The 25,635-nt window shown below is 38.5% G+C and overlaps 2 protein-coding genes across 2 annotated transcripts; both read right to left on the bottom strand.

Moving 5' to 3' along the window:
• Positions 1–1,789: 1,789 nt before the first annotated feature.
• Positions 1,790–20,259, bottom strand: kansl1l (KAT8 regulatory NSL complex subunit 1-like). The gene is made up of 14 exons (XM_053329152.1): positions 19,181–20,259; positions 14,931–15,075; positions 14,306–14,458; positions 12,073–12,148; positions 10,672–10,841; positions 8,116–8,275; positions 7,512–7,637; positions 5,668–5,808; positions 4,983–5,080; positions 4,201–4,313; positions 3,762–3,834; positions 3,561–3,673; positions 3,067–3,175; positions 1,790–1,921 (listed from the first exon to the last, which is right to left on the bottom strand). Exons 1-14 carry the CDS (start codon positions 20,257–20,259, stop codon positions 1,790–1,792), a joined length of 2,688 nt encoding a protein of 895 aa, XP_053185127.1.
• A 3,920-nt stretch (positions 20,260–24,179) lies between these two features.
• Positions 24,180–25,112, bottom strand: LOC128368360 (uncharacterized). The gene has a single exon (XM_053329150.1). The coding sequence runs from the start codon at positions 25,110–25,112 to the stop codon at positions 24,180–24,182; it is 933 nt and encodes a 310-aa protein (XP_053185125.1).
• Between the last annotated feature and the right edge of the window lie 523 nt (positions 25,113–25,635).

Below are 25,635 nucleotides of genomic sequence, written 5' to 3'. Positions count from 1 at the left end.
TGATGTGAGGATACCCTTACTGTACCAGTATGGAATCAGATTTCATGTGATGGAGTTTCTAATTCTGAATACCTGGTGTCCCAATCCTTGGCATAAAGCAACTGACACACATACATATTGAAGAGAGGGATGACCTTGACCACCATCTGTCCGTTAGGCCTTCTCGTACTGTATCTGTTAAGGATATTACGAAAAGAGGTTACACACATGGGATCAAAGAATGAGCTATTTCACAGGGACCGTGGCCTTAAAAAGCTGTGACCTCCATAAATGTCAATCATCTAAATCACTGAAATGTCCTCACATGGGTTTGTCCTTCCAGTATTAGCTTGCATCAGTGACATCATATTAAATTGACTTGGCTGAAGTTCCAGACATATTTCACGTGACTAAAATGAAAACCCTAGTGCTTTTCTGACTAATTACATTCACTTCTGTCTATTTAAGACTTGTTACGTATCTACAGGCACACATAGTAAAATTGTACATTATGCTATTATTCTAATATTTTATCTTCTTTATTTTTACATTAACTCATAATGTTTAAATCCTCAACTTTCCACTGTGATCCTATGTGGAGGGTAAATCCCAACCTCTTTGTGCGGGGGTTTCAATTGATCAGTAGGAGTCGATGTAATCCCTCACTGGCTTCCTACCATATTACATTAACACAATTGTCAACATTACACTCAGGAACAATGACACCCACAGGTACCTGAAGTGACCCCATGAGGTGGGGAGTGTTCTGCTGCAGTGTCACCCATTATTGTCAGCACTGGAAAAATGTACTGCTTGGCAAAGTATGACACCAACCACTATGTTTACTAATATTTGTTTACTTTTCTTTCTTCATAAAAATATATATACCAAAATGACAGCATTAACATACAAAACAAAATAAAAAATAAAACGTGAAATCACAAAGCACATGCGAATCAAGGAAACATTACACAAAATGTGTGTTTTCTGAGGTCTCTCTATAGAGACTCTCTAAGACAACTGTGAAAATAAATAGCATGTGACAACTACAAACAGTATATAAACCTGAGGCTACCATGGAGTTTTGCTGGTACATATTTGTTAACGTTTGTTTCTTCTTCACATACAGAACCTCTTGTATATTACAACCTGAAAGTATAGCAGGGGCTAAAGTAGCACATTAAAACTATTTTTTACTATGCTCATATATAAATACTTCTATATTATATATAATAACATCAAATCACTATACTCATTGAATGTAACTAAGCATCCTAATTAAGGTTCTGAGGGCACGCTTCTTCCTCATGGTCCCAGATGTGTGGTGATCTAGAAAAGAAATAAGACAATAAAAATGTAATGACAAATATAACATGTCAAAGCCATAATGTGGCTGTCAAAAATATTCAATGTTTGACTAAAAGGTAATTACTGTATGTATGAACAAATAATTAGTATAATTCCTTTCTTAGCTACTTGAATTTCTCTGACAGAAAGAAGGAATTATGCCTTTGTTAATAACTACAATAATCAATAAATGAACATATGTATGCAGTGATACATTTTTAAATAGTTTCTGCAACAAAATGACTTATTACATTGAGTTATGGATTTAATTACTTTGAATTACTTATTAAAAGATAACAAATTAACGATTTCCTAAAAACGTTCCAAATTCCAAAATTGTTTATAGAAATTCTGCAAAAAAAGGTTTGTCATACATAATCTACAGCATTTACTGTATGCTGTGGCACTAGAATTAATTCATATTACTTCTCTACTTGCTTACATGTAAAAAGTAAGGCACTGCTCACTCAGATGCCAGTGGGTGCACTGCTCCTGTGTTCACCACCAGAGGGCAGTGCAGCACCAGGTTATCAGAGAGCAGGGCTTCTTCCCGGTCATCCAAAGGGAACATTCGTGGCTCCCAGGGTGTCTGAGGCTGCAACAGGATTGTGAGAACATACAATTAATTTAGCAAATTAGTACATGTTATCCACATCTGTAGGTTAAATATATTTCACAAGTTGTTGAAGTTAAGTACACAGACTACATGTATGACTTTTATAGACATAAAGATGAGAATATAACACATTTATCAATAAAGTAATTGTGTAATGACCCTTGTGCTTGTTTAACATTTCATAAACTACATACAGATTGTGCAACTCATATCAAATTGTGAAATTATGTCCATAACCCTGATAACTGCTATGTATTTCTATTGAATTTAGACTTTAAAGTCTTTATCATAGGTCTTCATGACTCTGATGCCCATCTGTTAACTCAAACGTTTCATCAGGGTTTGTACGGGCGCTGGAAAGCAAAGCACTGAAGTAGAGGATATTTGCGGTGTGGAGAAGGTTGATTAGGCGAGTGTGGTTTTATAGTGACGTAGTCCTTCTCAAATCAAAGTGAAGTGGTAAAGAGCACTGCAATCAGTGCATCATCAGCTGGCGCAAATCATCTATGTGGTCTCTCAAAGATCCATCTAGGCTTTAATAATGGCAAACTCAAGCAATATATAGTCTTTGTCTCTGTTCTGGAGCACAATAACAAATACAGTTATATCTTTGATTGAAATGTCTCAGAAAATGTCCTTCAAGCAAAGATTGGGTATAAAAGATTACCTATAGGTGATGTACTTCTTAATTTACTTCCATCTCTTTATAGGGACTGGGGCACTTTATGCTTTTAGTCAACTTATTTTGCTTTCATGGCCTTTTTTATCATTTTGGTGTCACAACAATACTTTGGGTAAAATAATAGTTGACCCACGCTGACCCTTGACTCATTACGGTTTAATTTTTATGTTGGCAATCCAGTTAATGTGAAAACATTGAAGTAAAGTAAATCAAGCAGCCAAAATCATCTTTCTGAAGGTTGGAGTTGAACTTCACTGCTTTTTGCATTTTATTAATCAATTATGTGCATAAAATTACCATTTTCCCTCTATGTTGAAGACAGAAGGGAAACACTGCTGTCATCATAACATGACAGCCGTTATAAAATAGATGTGTATGACTCAGCATGAGCAAGTTTGTTTGGGGGATTTGGGGTTTCAGCTGTGCTGCTTTTTGATCTTACCAACCACTCCTCTAAGCTGGGTTGTTCATCAGTATCCAGCTGAGCACAACTCCACTCCACAGAGCTTTCCTCTCCCGATGTGCACATCCCACCCCCACTGCTTGACAACCTGCTGCCAGATCTGGAGTGAAAAAACAAGCATACCCCATGAAACTCGACCAAAACATTCCACTTTCACATGAGCCATATTTACATGCACAGAGAACAAAGTAAGTCTGAAACAGTTGCACTGGGCTGTCAGCACAGTCTTTATTAGATTTGTTTTAATCCAATCGTCTTTGTTATCATCATATGATAAAAGCATGGAATATGAAACTGTCAGACATATGTGATATTTTATATTTATTCTCAACCTGACACATGTAGTTTACCTTTTACATTTCTGCTTGGATGAAGAGACCGCTCACATTGGCAGGACACATTTTGGTGTCACATGATATATGTTACAGTATTCAAAGCTATGTTTGTGTGTGTGTGTGTGTGTGTGAGTCCACCTTGTAGGACGCCTGCAGCATTTTCTCTTTCCCCAAGATGGCCAGCACAATTTCTCTCTCTTCTCTAAACCCAAGTGTCTCTGGGAAAAGACTTCATCATTGAGGTCCTCTACCTGAAACACACACCCATGCACGCACACACAGATGAAGAAATTTTCTTTACAAATCAAAATGCAAAGCTAAAAAAGAATGACACACTACCTGCCCCTCCTCATTGTCATCTTCTTCCTCTCCCTCCTTTTCTATCAGTGACTGGGTGTCAACTACCCGCCAACTGTGAAGAAAGACGGATCTTTTGAGGTGACAGACAATGATGATGGACAGTGTCCCCAACTCATTTCTATTTCAATGTTAAAAAGAGTAAAAACAGCTTAACAGCAATACAATAACATATTAGACTTGCATTAAACATCATGAAAACTGTGAAAATGAATTCCAATACAAAACAAATCAAGCACCATTATTTAGTTAGATTTAATTAATACATAATTGCATAAAGTCATACATACATTTATAAACTTGGGGACAGTGAAAACCCATTGGCCATTAGCTTCAAATAACTGTGTCATGGGTCAAAGTACAAAAACAGCAGACCTTAGGAATTAAATGTAACTCCTTCAGAGGTAGTGCTGTTCCATACCTTGGTGTGAGGATGTCTTTGTACTGCAGCTTCTCCACCTTAGCCAGTGACATGGGGATAACAATGTTGTCGATGTTGTACACACTCTCTCCCTGACGTTTGCGGACAAAGCCCTGAGAGGAAGCACGGCCATGTTGAAGAAAGAGCAACATGACAGTTCACACCAACGACTCAGTTCACACATTCAAACTAATTCTGCATCATTAGGTTGCTGTGATAAAGGGTTTTTTTTATAGACTGACCAGCCTGTGATGCATTTGAATTTGTGTTGCACAGAAATCTAAACATTACAATGTGGACTATTAATGAATAATAACACAGGTCACCATGGTTTGAAGTAAATATATAATTCCATACATTTCCCTTTAGCCCATCACCAAACCCTGAGATCCTCAGTAATAATAAGTGGAGACGAGAGCATTATTTTTAAGTCAGAAATCTCTATCTCTATACGTAATTTGTGACTGATTTATTAAATGAATTAACATTAACTGTACAGCCCTGGTGATAACACATAATGATAACATATGATGATTGTCCTTTACCCCACATTTCATTCAGAAATCTGATGTTGTATCAGCCCTGATTACATTGTCCTGTTAGATATAATGTACATTGGAAGAATGTATGTCAATTAGGAATAATATTTTTACAGCCTTTTGAGGTTTCTGAGTCCTAGAACTTTGAGACTATTTTACACATTGATTGTGAGAGTGAGGAAGGGGGTGGTTAAGTATTACATTATTTAGGGGTCCTCCCAAGTAGAAAAGTGTGTGTGTTACCTGTGAGGCTTGCTTGCGTGAAAGCTTGTAGCTCTCCTCCAGGATTTCATCTGAACTTTCCTCTGGATCACAGAGGTGGTACAGTACATCTGCTTCATCTAAGTGTAACAAACACATATACATCAACCTAGTTTAGCTAGTATTAAACTAAAACTCTAACGACAAAGTAAACACTGAACAAAGTTTCACTTATTATAGTATATGTTTATGTAATAATCATATGTGCTGCTTCGCTGTACAGTGTGTTGAAGCTTTCATTAATATAAGTGACCTTTTCTATAAATAATGCATGTGACTTGACTGTACCTTAGTATTACTAACTCTCAGCTGACATTACCACATTCTCAACTATAACACTGATTTCCTTTAAACCACAAGTCAATTCATCCCTGATACCGCTGATAACTTGAACCCCTCCTAAAATCCTTTATACAAAGTTTATTTTTGGAACTATTTCAAGTGACTTACCAGTATTCATTTGGCAAATAGAGACTGAAAACTGTACATCTGTAATTTTGTGACTAACGATTTCAACACCATTTATTGTTGTGTTGCAACACTGATTTTTGATAAATCCATGCAAAATCAAGATGACTGTAAACTGTTTTCCACTCTAGCCATTCAATCACACTGATTTACTGTACATAGAGAATAAGGGGTGAACATACCCCCTACACACACACACCTTCTATCAGCCCATGGATGTGTCTTCTCTTTCTTTTCCTCTTATTGGATCTCCTGTGTTCACTCCGAGCAGAGTCTGCCAACCTGATAGGTGACAGATCCATAACTCTGCTTTTACGGTGTCTTGCATGGTGTTTGCGACCTGTAAAGACACAAAAAGTCACACAAACAGAAACTGAATTAATGTCCCACAGGAATTTCCTCTGTGATGTTATGCTTTGGTTAAAGTGTACAAAAGCTAATCCGTAATCATTAGTCTTACTACTTAAGCAGGTGAATGCTTCTCAGTTTTTTGATCTGTACTCATGTCATACTGCACCAACACATTTATTTTTTTACAGTAATCATGGCAATCAACTTGCAAGCCTAAGATTCCTCACCATTTTAGGAAATATATTAAATTCATTTACTTTTTGCTTTACATTTGTATTGCATTTTTTTAGACTTGTACGTCACTGGGTAAAAAGCTAAGTTTTGTATTGTTTCAGCCTCTGTTGCTGATCAACTCTAAGATGAATATACTGTAACAAGGACTAATGGACTGATGCCTGGAATCCACTAACACAGTATATGATTTGAGTTATAATGGTTGTACAAACATCTAAAATAGTTAATGATTAATTCAGTTACGTCCTTAAAGTCATTATTCTCCATGTCAATCGTCCATACTTCCACCTCTGCACGTTTCTACTGTTTACGTATTATTATTGTATCTCAGCTACAGTCAGATGTGATAAGAGGTTTGTTGCTATGTGCCAGGCTATTATTCTGGGGGATGTTTGCTTGACTTGGCTGTCTTCTTCTGTTATTGAAAAAGAGAGCAAGATTATTCAAGCAGACAAAAAAATCGACAGAGTGGTGCATGAGTGACGTCTTCATCAATTTCAAATTTACCAGCTTTGGGTCTCCTCCTTCACTCCCTCCCTACTTCATCATTTCTTATGTCTTCTCATGCCTGCTAAGGTTGAACTGCCACTTAGAACATAGTTTTGAGATAACCTTCACTGGATAAACAGGGAACATACTAAAATCTATAGTCAATGGTTGTTATGGTCTGCTTCACTGTGGAAATCATGAAACCAAAGCAACAGACGTAAATCATTAGCTAATCATTAGCTGAGACTAATATACAAAGACACTCATTGACATTGGTGAAATGCCAAATGATTTCATTTCCATCTACTGCTCGGTAGGAAGCCACATAGAGACGCAGTGGGATGTCTGACATGCTAGCAAGTAATTACGATGGTCCACAGAGAGATAACAAGCAGACACAGCAGTCGACTGTGCAGCAGCATTTTATTCACATTGATATTATTTTGTTATACTGACTATAAGCAAATGGAAAAATTGTCTAAATAATTGTTTGTTGTTTTGTTAATATACCTTATTTTTTAGTAATGTGTTAACAAGTACTTTAAATGGAAAAATGAGCACCAATAAATCAGGATCTAATAAATCATATTACTCAGAGTTATGTGGTAAGAAGACGGGACCAAGTGATGCTGGCAACCAACAATGTAGCTAACTCTGGTGCACAGCACTGACATTAGATTAACACTGACTTCAAAAACAAATTCATCGAGTTCAATCACAGCAAAGCAAAGTGAGGCTCCTATCTGTTAGTTGAATAATTACAACAATAGCACCTTTGTCTTCCTGTCAGCTCACTCATCACTTCTCTGTGACATCAACACAGTGGGTCAGGCTTTGGCCTCGCTCACAGGCAGCACTTAAACATATTGGTTCAGTAATTGCTACATGACAGAACTGAATTTAAGGGAGGAGAGCACCATAGAACAGGACAGGGTACTTAATCAATGCTGGTTATATGGAGGGACTTACTGCTGTGCAGTGGTGTGGAGCTGCGTCTGTTGTAGTGTGCTGGACTGGATGGCTGGGCATTGATAATCAAAGGCTTTTGGGACCATTCTTCTCTAGCCAGGGCTCTGTGGTGGGACAGAGGAGTGTCTGAAAGGAGATTACACAACGTTTAATATTAGATTACAATAATACACCTTCAGCAAACAATAACAATCCATTATTCAGTACATTTCTCCATGCAAGCATGGAATTGAGGGCAACATACACCGGCAGCGTGAAAACACTTACATCCATTGTTGTCTATGTAAACCCCAGACATGGACCCACATCAAAACACCATGGCAATTATTATATTTCCCAAAAATGATGCGTAACACTCCAGTAATTTTTTTATCAGAATCAATCCCTGGACTACAGCTACTGGCTACTGCTACACTTTTAGGTGGCACATTTGGCTCACAGGCGTCAACTAACAAACAATGAAACGTTAGTAGAGTAGCTCTACCCTGTCAGATGGAAAGCCAAGAAATTACTCTTGTTCAAACAGTGGATAAATCAAAATTACAAATTTCTTTCAAAAGGAAAAAAGGCCCACATATTTTAGATTATGTTAATGTTTCCCTACCAAATGAAAGCGCCAACAGAGAGTGAGATCTGGAGCTGGGGGTCGTGGAGGGCAGGACCCTGTTGGAGCTGCAGTCAGGATCGGAGCACAGGACCACAGGATCACAAGAGGAGCAGCAAGAACAGGAAGATGATGAAAAAGAAGAGAGGATAGAAGTGGGCTTCCCCGAGTCCTGAAGCACAAAGAAGAAGGGACAAGAAAATGACTTACATTACATGATATTTAATGGTCAACAGAGCCAAGTTAAATTTGTGTATAATTTAGGACACAGACTTAAGTGTTTTCTGTGTTTTGTCGAGGTATGAATCATAAGGCGTTAAGGTCGTTGCTTGTTAGGTTGTCAGGTGATATTACAATCATTTTGGCTCTGTGCTGCATATTTTAATAATAGCTTTGAATACTCTGCTGTTCAGCTACATGTTGAAACTAAAAATATTATGGCATTGGGGAATCCAATGGTCTGTCAAGATTTAAATGTGTTGAATTCGTACATGAGAAGTGAAACTTTTATCTAGTTCACATGGTTTTACATGAACTAAAGAAGAACTAGTATAGAGATTCGGAAAAACAAGACTCACACCTCATGTTTGTACAGGTGTGAGTTATTTCTGATATATTGTGTACGACAATGACATAAGGAAGAAAAGTGATTGTTTGAAATGTTGAACAAAATCAGACATAAGGTCCTAAAGTGATACTAACAGGTCAATTTGAGCAACATCAGCATTCAGCTAGAGTAATGTTTCTAACCTCCCTGCAAGTAGATGTGTAATTTTCAACTCTCTCTATTTAACTCTGCATTGATCTCCACCAATTCCTGCAAAAAATAACCAACTTTGTAGCCACCAAATGCTCCATTATGTTCACCAGCTAGTCGTTAACTCTGTCTGTTTGTCGTAATGAGGTGACTCACAGTTTGTCAATCAGAGCTTTTTCTCTGAAAAACAGCTGCCTACTGCAGCTGAAATCAGCACTGATGAGAGCTGTGAGATTGAATAGTAAAATTTGTGGGCCAAAGGAAAGTAATACAAAGAGCTGCACTGCACTAAAATGCTAATGAGCTGAGGGGGACTGCAGAGTTGATAATCCAGCATGGATTTGTCACAGCAGCTATGAATGACATTACATACTGTATACATATGGCTTCTCTACGATCCTCCCACCTAAACCCAGATAAACTGGACCCCAGAATGAAGGAAAAGCAGCCAACAAGTTCTCAGTATATGTGCAAACTCGTTCAAGACTGTTGGAAAACCATACCAGGTGACTATTTAAGTATGCAAAGCTGTCATCAAAGCAAACGGTGGCTACTTTGAGGAATTTAAAATATGAAAGGCATTTTAGTTTGTTTAACACTTTTGCATTTACGACATGATTCTATATTTATTAGTGTAGTTATTATACAGTTTTGATGCCTTCAGTACTGTTCTACGATTGAGAAAATAGTAAAAAATAAAGATAAACCCTTAAACGAATAGGTGTGTCCAAACTTTTAGCTGGTACTGTATATGTACAGAGTGGAATCATTAGAGAGATGCAGGTCACTCCTATTTTGGTGGTTTTAAGAAGAGCCACTGGTCAAATAACATTGCCTCGCTGCATAATAATATTAGACTGTGACCAAGTGGTAGAGAAAAGTGAATATTTATAAAAATGCACCTTTAATAGTAGATAACCCTGTGCAGCTGGTTGCTCTTCTTAATGTGAATCAATTATGCATGTTAATGGAAGACATTGATTAGAAAGTGCAGCAGACGCTCTAAACTACATGAAATTCAGTCAAATCCAATAACAATAAACAATTCAGTGTTTACATGTTATGTTCATTACTTATTTACTGTGTATCATTTTTCAAAGGCAGCGTTTGAATGCTTATAACTGAAATAGTGTGAAGCTAAGCAGAACATTACCAACCACTTCACACACCACTGCCCCTCCCCTTTATTTTCTTTGGCAGTAAGAGCATTACATTATATTACCATGACTAAAAAAAGACTACAGCTTTAACATGATCACATGCATTTGTGTTTATTTGAAGCAAATCCAAGAGATATTATGTTTTAATTAAAAACAGGTGACTGGCTCTAAACATTAATTCCTTTTTAATTTGGGGAACTATTTTAGTGATATGGTGATCCAGCACTGAGGAACCTTCTGGGCGCTATCACAGCTTGCACATTTTGCCTGAGTGCTTTGAACCTCTACTTGATATGAATACTTTATTCATGAAATACATTAATGGCAAAGTTTTACACATTCATCAGCTTTTCAGTCTGATAAAACCTCAAAAGGGTCTCTACACAGGATTTGTAAGTAGCACATTTTGAATGAGTAGATTTAAGCACGGACACAATATTAATGTGTAATAGTAACAGTGTCATTTTCATTTCAGTCATGTAATCGCTCCCCCTCAGAGCAGAGGGAGGGAGAAGAGATCACATTAGCACATTTCCAGAAAAAAAGTCAAGAACGTGCGTGCATGTGTGTTGTCACAGCAGTGTGTGTAAAAGGTCTCACAGACTGACTTGAGTATAGAGGAGACTGCATGTAGCCTACCTGTGGACTGCTAGGGTTGTAGATGTTGAAAACGAAGAGTTTGGGCTTGTGGTAGGTGACCAGGGGTCGGGTTCGAGCACACACACATGACATATCAGCTTTGAAGAGCTGTTGCCTCCTGGACCTCAATCTTCTCGGCATAAAAACCTCGTTTCCTCTCTGACCACTGCAAGGACAAGATTGGATGAGGCCATAGAAATATCAAGTATATGAGTAATGCTACAATCTACTAGAAAATGTTTTTCAAGGTCTCTTAGAATAACAGCCAGGAACAAACAACACCTACATATAACCCCATGTTACATCCATACACAAGCAGAATGTCTTGTATTTGTTGTGTAGCTTTTATCTTCACAGCCAGACAGGGGGAGTTAAAAAGGCAGAGGGAAGGAAAGACATGAAAGGATGATTCAAGTCAGACCAGATGGAGGGGACTGACCAAACTCTTTCACTGGGTTACATTCCACACAGGGAGCATGCTTTCAACCTTGATAACTTAGCTGACTGCCTCAGCCTAAAACCTCTATGGGCCTGATTTACTAAAGGTTTGCGTGTGTAAAAACTTGACATCGCCCACAAAAAATGTGCAAGCTGAGGTTTGCGTCTTGTAGCTGTGCAAGATAGTACGCGCTGTCCATTTAGTACGTTTGCCATAGTAACTTAGTTTGTCACTGTAGAGAGGAGGACACGGAGGCACAATGACAGAATACGCACAGGACAGAGTTTTTCCACCTGTGTTATAATTTTGGAGTGGAATATTTTTGGTTTTACTAACAGAATTGACTTTGTCACAAATACTCTCCCATATGTCGGTTTTTCTGGTAATATTTGTTTTTGTTATAACTCAACATATCTGTTAACCTCTTCCACTAGAACCTGATCACATTTCATTTTGCGCTTGCAGCTTTCTGCTCATCCAAACTCTCCATAAAGACACGCAAAACCCTCATTTAAATACTGCTGTCTCCACCCTGTTGCACCTGTTTTCATTTACACAGTTATTCTTAGTAGATCACCCGCAAAACTCATGCAAACGAAATGTGCAATCTATTGCACTGTGAACGCAATTTAGTACCCACTATTTGGGATCTTAGTAAATCAGGCTCTATGACTACAAGTTTCTGTCTTTTTTTCAGTTTAAGTTTAATACTTCCCCCCATGTCTGACAATAGACATACTGTATATCCACATGGATGAGTTAATGAAAAATTGACTAGTTCCATGTTATCCTTTGTCTCTGAATAATATATCCTTTCACTGCAATTACAGATTATTGTAATGTGTGTGTGTGTGTGTGTGTGTGTGTGTGTGTGTGTGTGTGTGTGTGTGTGTGTGTGTGTGTGTGTGTGCGTGTGTGTGTGTATGTACTCTACCTTGTGAAGGCTCGCTTGCCTTTCCAGGTCTGTGCTTGTTTTGATGGCGGTGAAAAACTGAGAGGAGGCATCAGACTGTTGACTATCTGGCTGAGCTGAGCACTCTGCAATGAACAACATCAACCATATAATACATTTCATAGGCGACAAATAAAAAACATAAGTGTTAAATATAATCCTTCCTTTCAGAGGCAGTGAGTGAGTGAGTATGTTCTTGGAGGACATTCTGCTTTCTTTTCTTAATTTCCACTGGACACAGACTACTTTTAATTCCTAAAAAAGAGCACAGACGGCAGAGAACACAGAGCTGACCTCTTCACCAAGTGGGGTTTGAACAGTGACGCTCATCAGATCAACGCTGGTGCTTTCAAAAAAACCCTTCATGGCTGAAAAAATAACTAAATTAACAACTGAGCTAAAAGCATAAATGACCCTGGGGTCATTTGAACCAGAGTGAGGATCAGACAACTCCAAACAACACATTTACGTCTAGTGTAAGCCTACACCTGCCTAAACATTTTTATGTACTGTAGCATTTATAGTTGTGATAGTAAAAATCATTCAGGAGGGACACTTCAAATGATTGAATTATTATGAAATCAGAGCTATTATAAGTTTTTATTAAGTCGTTTTATACAGTATACTGCTGTATGTAATTTTTATCATAATGGATTTGACCATAGTGATGTTTAAAGTATGTGATACCTGCATGTAAAAGTTAAAATAATTTAGTAGTTCCTGTAATTACGAGCTGCCACCTTAAGTCAGAGCATCAGCCAACATATTTGAAGAATCTCCAAACTTCTAACAGGGAATGAATTAAAAGAAGGAAGGAATTAAATATTAATTGGGAGTTTTGGTGTAAAATGCTTTATCCATGCCCAAAACCCACTCAAGAAACGTCTACTTTCTCTAAAGTTTTTCTTTAAGACGTCTCTTTTACTTTTTTGTTGATTTTGTTGAGTGAGTGCACATTTTAACATTTAAATTTATCAACTTTAAGATTTCTTTTGTCTTTTATAAATTTGGTAAAATTAAGTGGCATGTTTCTGCATGTAAGTTTTTTTTTACTAAGCCTAACTGAATATTGAGTAAAGTCAGGAATAATTTTATTAAACACTCCAACATCACAAAGATGCAACAAAAGCTTAAACTCATCACCAGCAGCGTCACTCCAAAACCACAGACAGTGATGAATCGGCCGGGACTTTTGCCGTGTCTGACTGCTTCAGGAAAGCTATAACAGGAGGTCCGCCTTCAGCTCTGAACAAGGCTGCTGGACTGCTGGTGGGCCCCGCTATCGGGCCCTCACCCACTCGGAGCTTGACTGGCAGCTCAAACTCTTTCTCAGCTAAACCTAGCTGGTTTCAACACTGCAGGGGCCCAGAGACAGGCCCATATCCCACAACTTAGACCACATCATGAGTTCAAAGGCACAACAAACCAGACCTGCTGAGACGGCCTCATCCCTGCAACAACAATCTTTAATACAGTCGGCTCAACGCACTTCACTATGGACAGTTAAGGTTAATACTATTATATAAAGATATTTTATTCCTTCATTTTAACATTTTCTTTATCATTAATAATCGTATTTTATCAGCAAGAAAGTGTTCCACCCTCTCGTCAATAAGGGTGGATTCCTGAATACATTTTATTTGGGAATCCTGGAATCCATTCATGCTACAAAGGTGCAAAAATTGCCCAGTGCACCGCTTATAACTTATAAAAAACACTTTATAACCTGGGCCTTATTTTTCTAGTTTTGGTTGTATTCATTGACCATAGATTATTTAAAATGTATGTAGTTGCTTCACTACAGAGCTTGATGTGGCTAAAATCAGCCACATATACGGTGATGATTCGGGATTAAGCCATTACTGTTCAGGCAAATAAATAAAATTGCATTCAAAAACAAATTACAAGGTGGTTAAACATCCAATAAACATTGTTTGCACTTTTCCCAGCTCTAAACGAACTCACTCACACCAAGATAAATGAAGGCACATTGCTGTGTTACTTCACATCAGCTGTGCTTGTTACTCATTTTGGCACAATATTGCACTTGAGCATCTGCCTTCTTGGACAACTGCTCCATACAAATGCAAAAAAGTGTTGTTTGAGTTGGGGGAGGTGTGAAACCGCTTGGATCTATTTGTTTAATATTCTCAAGTAATGGTTGTGTATCTAACATTATGGATAGCTAACCCTCTGTGACTGATGATCAGGATGCTCTGACATTAGTGTGTAGCTCTTCATACCTGTCTCTCTATGTTGTGCAGAAGGCGTGTGGGGCTGCAGGGTTCGGTGTCAGCATCTGAGGCTGTGCAGGATAACCCGGCCATTTCCCTCAGCAGGGTTTGCTGAATCTGCCTGTCTGTCAGTGGCTGGGACTCTGCAAGCACCACACCACCCTTAAACACACATATAGCATGGGTTAATCCTTTCACTCTGCAATTATTTTATATTATTGGAAAGGGAGACTCGTCTGAAGGTAGAGACACACTATATTTGAAAGTTTTCAGTAACACTCTGCCATGTATTGTACCTGGATTATTTCTATGAGTGTTCCGTTTTTAAAAATGTCCAAAGTGACCAAATAGAGTCTAATCTATTGATACATCACATGTTCAGTTTTACAGTACCAGTCAAAGTTTTGGCCACACTTAAAGTTGTGTCCAAACCTTTGACTGGTACTGTATGTAACTTCATAGTACTAGCAGTCCATGAAAGTTGCTGTGAGTTTGTCAAAAAGTGTTTAATTCGGCTTTAAATATGACATTAGGATACCCAACTCTATACACACATAATCATTACTCAAGACGAACCTTATGGACCTGATTATGTCAAATGCCTATTTTGTTGAGGCGTTTACTGTTATCCTACCTTGGAGGAGCGGATGTGCTTGTGGAGAGCCACCAGTTGCTGTATCCTCCCCTCCAGCTCAGCCAGACGTAGCTGCAACCAGCTCCATCTGCTGCCCAGCTCCGCCCTCTCCGCTAGCCACTTTCTCTCACAGCTGCTGTTGCTGCTGGCAGAAGGGACAGAGTGATGGATGAGAGAGGAGAAGACGTAGGCCCATGTAACAGAAACTCTTCACAAGAATCTTAATCCTTATGATGATTTGTAATTAGTCATGGATGCAGCAAAAATATCAAGATATTGACTGGTTGGACTTGGGCACCTGCCATCATTGAGCCTGTCAGCCTCTTGGTGTGCATGATGTATAAATATGAGTGGTTTCCATCCCAGTAGAAGATCCCAGTAGGATCAAAACATCATCTTGATTACATTTTGTGGCTTGGAGTAAGTGTGCAGGTGTTATCTTCTTTCAAAGATATTAAATGCGGTCATTAAATCCAGTATGATACGCTTAAAGCACAAGACATGTTTAGCATATGAGAATTATTAGCAGGAGTATGTGGGCGAGTATTTGTGCCCTAGAAACTAAAAAGATGAGAGAGAACAATCATTGAGAAACAAAGACAGTAGAGACATACTGTACCAAACCATTTCTCATTTCACACATTTGTCAACATGCAGTATGTATGACCCATTTTTACACAGCCATGCTGCCATGTGGTGTGTAAATTGTTCAGTGTCCTGACAATGTACGGGGGGATGCTGAATCACAAAAGCGTATCTAGGCCACAAAATAAAACACTGTTGATTTGTGCGGTGTTTGTCTATACGTTTCCATGGCACTATCCTGTTCAGTTAGCATTTCTCTTCTGTGTGTGTGTTTGTGTGTGGTTGGCTGGCTTCAGCAGGGCCACACAGTGGTTGCTATGGCGGTGATCTTGGACATTGGCTAGGACAGAGAGGGACTCCCCCACTTCAAACACTCTGATGCATCACAAGCAAAGGTTAGGCCAGTCAAAACACAGACACACACACACACACACACACACACACACACACACACACACACACAGTGCCTAAAATAACCTTTGGTATTGTTAAGAAGTTATGTTAATGTTTGCCTGTTATGTGAAATATTTTAAATTGTTAATCTGTCTGTAATTTACAGCCTTTGAATGGTTAATGGTTAACGGCTCTCGCCGAGTTTCACTCAACCTGAAGCTAATTTCTGTTTATAAAGGAGTAGGCTCTCTCTGTCCTACAGGAACAATGAGCAGACCTGGCTGCCCTGCGGCTCTTTCCGACTGTATAATGAGAAAATTCCAGGAATATTTGCCAAACAGTAGGCCAGTCAGGAGGAGAGGAAAAGACGGCAAAAGAAAAGGAGAAATCTAATCATACTTACCTCATACCTAATACCTGCTACTGAGACATGAATGTGCAGTACGTAAAACATTATGTATATTCAACATGAAGGTTTTGACATTGCTGAAATAAATGTGCTGCGGAGTATAGAAAGTCCACAGTGAAAAAAAAAAAAGGTTTTCTCAGTCAGTTCCTGGTTAAAGGCCAGGCTCAGTAAGTAGCTCTGGATCTACAAATTCCCTTATTTGAAAAGTGTTTCCTTTGCAGAGGCATTAGAGGTTTTGGGTGTGTCCAGCAGTTAAACTTTCCAATACTTGGCCTCTTACAAATACTCTCACACAGTGAAATATATTTAAAATTACCAACACACTGAAAATGAGCAACAGCTGCAGGCTCGTTTTTTGTTTTTTTTAGGGATTTTTTGCAATGACTGCTGCCAGTGCAGAGAAAGAGCAATGTGGACATGTGGTTTCAAATTAAAATCAAACCATGTCACTGCTTCACAAGTTTAAAGGCCATTCCCACATTTTCTGAAGGAGAAAAACTTTTGCCCCCCTCTCTCTAGAGAAAGGAGACATCCTCTTCAAGGAGGAACCTGCCATAAAACTCCCCCAGGGGTAGGTTTACTGAAGGGGCACAAAGCATTGCTCCACACAAGACCACACACCAAGGCAAAAGACACACAAAACACTACACACACATATAAAACCCTCTTTCTAGTTTCTGTTTTTGGTGTTAATACTATAAACGTGCCCTTATTCAGGAATCATGAGGAACAAACTGAAGGGTCAACATCTTCCTAAAGAAATGCACTTGAACCACTGTTAACTTATTAAAAAAAAGAAGGTTTAACTGGACTGAAGCCGACGTCACTGTGAGTACTAGTTAACAGAGTTGTTCCACTGACGCACCGAGACCGGGATGTGACCGGCGCTGTCCGAACACTGACGTTACACTGACGTCCACACATTGTTGACAAGACCTTAAAAACATCATGACAGCATCTACACAGGCAAGAACAAGAACTGTGTCCCAGCACGACTCTCTAAGTGTCTGATTACTGTCATATTTTTTAAAAGCACTTACTTATTTTAAACATTTCTTCTTCTCCAGTCAAATATTAGTGAGACCTTCTTAAACCCAAAACGGTTCAAGTGTGATAATATTGTCACATTCCTGACTTTGTATAGGACGACTGAAATCCTCTTTTTAAACCTTTAAAAACGCTCCTGTCCAGGATGTCCTGGTTGGCAGGAAAGTTTAAGATGGTTTTGGAGGTCGACAGTTCAACTCCCGCTCAGGACCTTTTCTTGGATATCCCTCTGTCTCTTTTTCTCTCTCTTTCTCCACATGTTTCCCGTCATTCTCCGCTTCCTGCCAGAAAAAATAACCTTTATAGAAATGCCCCTTTCTTTCTACTTGATCCCGGACTAAATCCAGAGCCTGCACTCAGTTATATGATGTATTAAAAAAGAAACATTAGATTAAATATATCATAAAACGATTGACAGTAACGAGTTTGTTTTTAATGAAGGAAGGCATGATTTATCGTAAATGATTTCACCAAGCGCTGCTCAACATGAAGAGAGCGTGATGTTTGGTAGCATGCTGGTTCAAGTGCCATAAATAACAGAATTTAAATAGAAATTTAGCACTAAAAAGAAAAATAGTACATGAATATCTTGGATTTGTTGTTCTCTCAAACATAATTGTTATCGTTGTTGTGTTCTCACATCGCTCAGTTTTAGCTCGATTGCTCTTTTTGCCTGCATGTAATACTGCAATATTAACAGTATTAATGAGATCGAAGCAAAAACATAAACCTAAACTGACAAAATATGTCAAATTATGATTATAATCTTTTTTCTTCATGTCCGTACTAGTCTTGTCGCTCGCTGGTCCCACAAAAAAAACACTTTTCAAAAAGGATCACAACTCACAAACATACAAGACTGACATCTTTTTTTCCCCTCATCTGGAGCACGATGACTCCCTTTAGGCAAGGGCACGAGTACGGCAGCACCACCCAGCCCAACTTCACACGCAGACACACACTTCAAAAGCGTGTCTCACTAGAAACAGGAGGGGCTGAGGCACAGAATGGCATGCTGAAGGCTTTCTGGCAAGTCCGTGCCTGTGGGTAAAAGAGAGCTGGCTGGTGTGTTGCATGGAGAGAGAGTAATGCGGATGTGTGTGTGTGTGTGTGTGTGTGTGTGTGTGTGTGTGTGTGTGTGTGTGTGTGTGTGTGTGTGTGTGTGTGTGTGTGTGAGGCTGGAATACAGTGTCATCACACTCTCCACAGCTGGGAGGACAACAGTTGTGACAACCACACTGTAAACTTCTCCGAGGACCAAGACAAATATGTGCGTGCAGTTTGAATCCAGCACAGCAGAGGTAGATGTGCGTCAGTCTACGTCTCTCTTCACTTAATGTCAAAGAAACTAAATCAAATATGCTCGTTTTACTGCATTTTTGCACTTCTTCTCTCTTGCTGTGCCTGCATTTCGTTGCTCCAATTGTCTGAATTAAAACAAAAAATGCTGCACCATAAACCAAAGATTTGTTGTGGTGAATTTGGTTTCTTATTGCTGTACTAGAACAGTAGTGGGTACTTTATTATATGAAACTGTGTGAAATGATATGATTTACTTCAACTCGATAAGTAAGTCTCTCTTGTTTATTTAATTTTAATAAGCAGCTGTGGCAGCAACGTACACACCTCATTTTTATACAAGCCCACAAGGAATTTGGTTTCATTTTCTTTTTGTAGCTTGTAGAAAATGTGTGTGTGTGTTTGTGTGTTTTTGACCATGCAGTACTGTAAATCCCTTTAAACAAGCAACTTTTTGTAAATAAGTATATAAAGAACGATACTGTACTTCTGCTCTGCTCACTTGCTGAATACTCACACAGGTGAAGTCTTTGTTTTTCGGTGAATCCTTTCCTCTCCCTGCTCTTCATCTGAGCTGCTGCTGCTGCCTGTGACCTCTGAGTCAAAGGCCTCCTGCAGGCCTTTCAGCACCGCCTGGCTAGAAAGGCTGAACTCTCTGAGCTCCGTGAAGCAAGACGAGGTCGTGGACGACTCAAGCCAAGAAGAATGGGGTTTACTGTCCGCTTGTGGAAGTGGCACACCAGGATGTAGGGAGTCCGTGCTGTCAAGAGACACACCTCCGCTTTGACACTGCCTGTTCAGCCCCTCCAGCTGCTGAGTGCAGTGTAGCATGGCATGCTCTCCTAGCAGGGCTTGCAATCTCTTCTGAAGCCTCCAAGCTCTGCTGTGAAGTCCTGCCTGTCTGGAGAGGTGCTCCTCCAGCACCGTTTGTGATACCGGATGCTCAGAGTTCAACCTGCCACCACAAGGCCGCACCGATGCTGGATAAACACAGCTTATTCCAGCCATGTCCCTCTGTGTCAGTGTAGGTGGGGGTGCAAAGCAGGCAGCATAGCCTTCTGATTTTACCTCCGCGTGGGTATATGAGGGAAAAGCGCTTGTAGGGGTAAGAGAGGAGCGATGCACATCAACACCATCTGGCCCACCTTCAGGAGCAGCACTGTGTCCATGCAACAGACGAGCCTCTTGGCTATTGTGCTCAGGGACAGGGACTAAAAACATGTCTGGTACACCTGGGAAGACCGAGGCCACCTGATGAGAATCTCTCCGGCCTTTATTTAGGGCCAGGAGGCTGAGGAGGGAGCCTGTACTGGGGAGGAGGACCATCTCACACTGGCTGGCAGACGTCTGAAGAAATGGAGAAAGCACTGGGTTAGCAGGGACGTCCAGAGGGGCTGTGGGGAAGCAGGAGTCCAGAAGCGGGAAGGAGGAGAGGTTCAGCCACATCTTCTGGAGGTCAGCATCCTCTGTCGATCTCATCTGAGACTCGGTGCTTCGTATTACTCTGCTATCTGAGTCCATTCTGACAGAGGCGGGAGGTGAAGACAGGTGGATCCCATGGCCATCTTTCAGGATTTTGGTCAGGGCTGGGGCCATAGCCCTTTCTGATCCACAGGCACTCTAAGGTAGCAGACTTCACAGACTGCACCTTAAATGATCTGACAGTAAGAAAAACACACGTTAGTAATTTCCCCTACTGATGTAAAATATGCCCATTTTTTAGTTTTAGGCACAATGATTCACAAATATGCAAAAAAAAAATGGTGAGAGTGACACAACAAAGCCATGATTTTACTGATCAGCAGCAGCACTTCAATTCTGGGTTAATGATGCAACCCAGTGTCAATTGGTGTAACCAGTATTTTTTTCATAAAAATCTGATTATATATACAGGAAAATAAATGTGAACTAAAATGTGGAATAAATATAATCCACTTTAAGCAATGTCTTGTTACAAATGTTACATAATTTGACATACAGTTTTTTTTTTAGAAATAACTGTTGTTTTTTAGGACATGCCCTGCTCAATATTGACAAAATGCATTAAAATGTAAATGTTGAAATACTTGTGTTGTTGATGTTTTAAAATGAAGACATGATCTGTATAAGTGCACTTAAACATACTGTAGGTGGATAACATTCATTTGTGGTTACACCATTTGACATTTTCAGGAGAATTTCTTATTTTTGGTTAAAAAAATAAAAATGGTGGAATTAAAGTCTTTTCAAATGATATATAGCCTAACCAACAAAAATACAAAATGTACATTTTAACAAACCATGCTGCTTTTTAAACTTAAAAAAAAGCATAATTATGAATTGCTCTCTTGCCAACCCTTATTTGTCCCTTATTTATCCCTTATTTGTCCTTTATTTGTCCCTTATCTGTACGTTATTTATCCCTTATTCTCCCCTTATTCGTCCCTAATATGTACGTTATTAACGTCACCTTTAGCTTACGTTGGCTCATTTTTCTCGTTAAATTAAAAACTCAAAGGATTAAACTAACTTCTAACAAGTCGTTTTTGCCCTTGTGTTTGTCGACATTACATTTAGGCCTATCTGATAACAAAAACTGTGTCATGGTTTTTAATTAAGCTAACTTTTTCTAACTAGTCCTCATCATGACAGCACGCTAATTGTACGTTAAACTGGTTAAATTTAACGGAGAGATAAACGATTAGCAAACACTGTTTTAATACTGTGTAACTGTGTGAAGTGTAATTTACCGAGAGTTTAACCGTAATAATACTAATTTATAACATTTGACGTATAACATATGACTTGTGTAAGAAGTGGAGCTAACTGTTGAGACTACTCACCTGACCGGGAGGTAAACCGTTAACGGGAATAACCGCAGCTCAGATTTACGACTCAATCCCGAAATGACAATGAAATATTAATAACATAAAACAGATATGGCCATTGAACCCGTCTGCCTTATAGGTATCCAGCGGTAACACTTGTTTGTTTGTTTTTTTGGTCAGAGTATCCACACAGACGTCCTCATACAGGTCTCTTCTCCTCCTCTCTCCCCCTTTCTCTCCTCCTCTTTCTCCCCATCAGCTGCAGGAGGAGGGGCGGAACCGGACCTCGCGATGCCTTCAGGGGCTTCCTCAGAAACTCGGATTTACGAGGAACACTCTGAGGTCTGCTGAGGATTTTTAAATTCCTTTTTTTTTCTCATTAAACTCAATGACCATTTCACTTGTGCAATCTAATTCAATCCAATACAACAGCTCGACTATAAATTCTATGTTTATGAGGTTTATACATTTTCAGGTTTTGTTGATATTGTCAAGCAGGTGATAATTCTACTTTATGCTTATTATTGAGGTTGGAGTGGATGATGGTGGTGGACTAGAGTGCATTATATCGAATGGTTTTCCACTACATTAACATACACGAGGGGGGCAAAATATCAGGGACACCATTCAGTATAATGGACACCAGTACGCCACCACCACTTAGTACAACCTCAGTAATAAATGTAGAATTTATGGCAGAACTGTTGTATTAGATTTCATTAGATTGCACAGGTGTACCTTATGAAGTGGCCAGTGAGTGTGTATACAATAAAGACTTCCCATGTCAACAAAACAAAATATTTTTAAGAGAAAGCTAACAACCTATCTCTTCAATTTCTAATCTCTTTCAATAAACTTTTCTATCAGTCACTAATGTACTTATTTTTGTATTTTACTTGATTTTATTATCATTATTCTATTTTTAGTTACTTTTATTGTTATTTTTATTCTCATATTCCATCTTATGGCAAGGCAAGGCAAGACAGTTTTATTTATATAGCACATTTCATACACAATGGCAACTCAATGTGCTTTACATAAAACAGATATTTAACAGTAAGAATTGGAAATAAAAAAACATAAAAACATGCAATTTGACAAATAAAAATAAAACCCAATAATAGTAAGCACATGGAAACATTAAAACATCTTTAAAATCAGTAATGTTTTTATTTCTTTCCTTTCTTTTCTGTATTCCTTTTTATGTGAATCACTTACAGTATGTAATTTCTTTATTAATTATTAATATTATTATTATTTAAACAAACACCCACAACCTTAACAACAAAACAAAACAAAACATTTCAGCTGTGTTTATTGCATGTCTCTGATCGCCAAATAAAGGCAAAAATGCTAAACCTTCTTCTTCAAAAGATCTCATAATTATGAGATCCTTATAATTACTAAAAAAATAATTAAAGCATCTGGATCTCATTGTCATGAGATCTTTGGAATTACAAGATCCTTATCTCATGATTACAACATAACATTACACATCTTGTAAATATTAGAAGAAGTACTTTTTCTAGATAGAAGTTTTGTATTTATTAGATACTAAGTCATAACTATGCAGTGGATCACAATAATTTAGACATATTGTGTGATTATGAAATTTGGACATGTTTTTTGTCATAATTATGATCCTATGTCATACTTGTACAATGATCTTATAATTTCAAGATTTATGTCTCTTAATGATTTTTCCTCAGATGAGTAAATTACAAAATTGCAGATATAATGCAGCATAATTATGAAATAAAGGTTTCGCAATTGTAAGATATTTTCTATTGACATAATTTCATTATAAAATAAATATATCTTAAATGTAGACTACCACGAAAGTGTTTATCATGTATGCAGTGGCAACACAATATTTTAACTACATTGAATAAGGAGACATGCAAAAATGCTCATAGGCCACAGTTTTATAATGGGAAAAATCATTACAACACCATTGATGTACAACAGGGTGAACAATAAAATACACTACTTTTACTACTGACATTGACATAAATTGCTTCACTTCAGAAATTTGTATTACACAAATAAAAAAAAAATTCTCAATTGTATTTTCACAAATATCTTGAGGTGTTGATTTATGTTCAATGTGGATTGGAATATTTCCTGCAGGTCATGAAGGTAACATCTAATCGTTTGACCTGAGTTGACATCAAAGGGCAAATTCTCCAACAAAGAGTTATTGTTATGATTCTTGATGTTTTGCCATTCAAGTACCTCAAGTGTGACATGAAGGATCTACCACAATAGAAAAGCTTGTGGGAGTTATTTATAAAAGACATTTTATACATTGCACTGTATTTTCCATGGGTGTGGACTGAAAAATGAGTCTAGCAGCTAGTTATAAACTACACATAAGCTTCGAATAGATTCCAGCTACTGAATTCTGAATCTTTGTATATGAAATGCAGTAATCAAGCATTTACAGAGATGAAAACGTAGTATATATTCATCACAATATATTTTTTATGCCACATACAGTACACCCTCATCTGGGTGTATGTAACATAAACACTCATATTTCTGATATGAAACACAACACAAAAGCAATTATTGTCTATGAACTCACACACTAATATTCCATACTTCAAGGGCAGTTTGCATCCATTCATATTTCCAAGACAGTGTTAAATCTGTTGGTTAAATCAGATTAATGTCACCAACATCCTTGTTTGAGCTTCAGAATCATCCTCATCCTCCTTGTTCAGACTGCTGTACTTTGGTTGCTCTGAGCCAGATGTCCGCTGCTTTCTGCCTGAATACAGCCTGACCGGCTCCCAGGTTGAACGTGGTACCCAACATGTACAAGTTGGCGACAGTGATATAAATATCTTGTTTGAAGTTTGTTTCAAGTACCATATGAGCCAGATAGGTGTAAGAAGCCCATGCAGCACAGATCATGAACAGGATTCCTTGTAAGATGCCAGTGATGGTGACCCTCACCTGACCACGGAACCGTGAAGAGAAGAAGGCTTGTCCGTTTGCCGTCATACGTCGCATGTGTCTGCACAGGTAGGCCACAGTTGAACCACTGGACATCACCATTACACATAGGCAGAAAAGGAAGTGGGCCTTCTCCAGGGAAATCATAATGATATATACATCAAAAAATATGTCAGCTAAATACACTGAATACACATAGTCAACTGTGGAATTGTGACTGAATTCAAATTCATCAAAATAAACAAGCTCTAAAGACATAACAGTAAAACCAAGCAAATTGTAAATTCTCTCAATAACCCAAATGCTGTAGATGATGGGTTTGATGTTATTCTTAATCCAGATGGAGAGTGCTCGCTTTGCAGGTACAATCTGTGTGCAGTAGAAGAAGTTCAGCCAAACGGAGGAGGTCATACTACTGCACAAACAGAACAGCGACACCAAATTTAAGGTTCGAATGAACATGTAGCTTTCACCTAGGAGTTGAAAGAGGAACATCACAGTAAAAAACACCAGGCAAGTGATTGTACAGCAAATCAAGGACCCCAGGAGAATCTTCAAAGGTTGCTTTATCCTGTCACTGCTGCAACGTGGACTGACCATGCAAAAGATGTAAAATGCATTAGCCACGATGTTGAGAATAACAGCAGGACCATTAATTAGGAGAAAAGTTAGGAGGTTCATTTTGTTTGCTCTTTCTGCTTTAGTGTCTTCTTCCCTTGTGATGCTCTCACAGTTAAAACCTGAGAGGCACTCCAACTCCATAAAATGCAACAAGTTGGAGGTATTTGCATCACATGCAAACTGGAACATGCAAATAAAGACAATTTCTGTGAAACTGCCTAGAAATAGCGATACAGTCATTACTCCATGTTTTTATTCCATGTATGGGTATGCAAAGTTAAAGAGAAAGTTGCAACAACCATAATCTTTTTAGACTAAGATCATGTGTATTACATGTTGGGGCTTTACTAAGATAGCAAAACAAATGTTGATTGTTCTGCAGTGGAATATTTAGGTGTAAATGTAGTCCTTTTTCTTGTTTATTTAATGACACTTGTTCAATGGTGTGGTCATGGAAACAGGCTTGTACCATCATTGAGACTGTTTGATTTGATTTTGGTTATTAAGTGTTGTGTGAACGTTTTCTTCAATTCAGGGCAACTTTATACATCCCTGTAAAGTTATATGCAGTAATTGCTCTTGC

The sequence above is a fragment of the Scomber japonicus genome, chromosome 11 (assembly GCF_027409825.1).
Source record: "Scomber japonicus isolate fScoJap1 chromosome 11, fScoJap1.pri, whole genome shotgun sequence".
NCBI lineage: Eukaryota > Metazoa > Chordata > Actinopteri > Scombriformes > Scombridae > Scomber > Scomber japonicus.
Note: the sequence above shows the minus strand (reverse complement) of the source record. Positions and strands in the feature narration are given on the sequence as shown.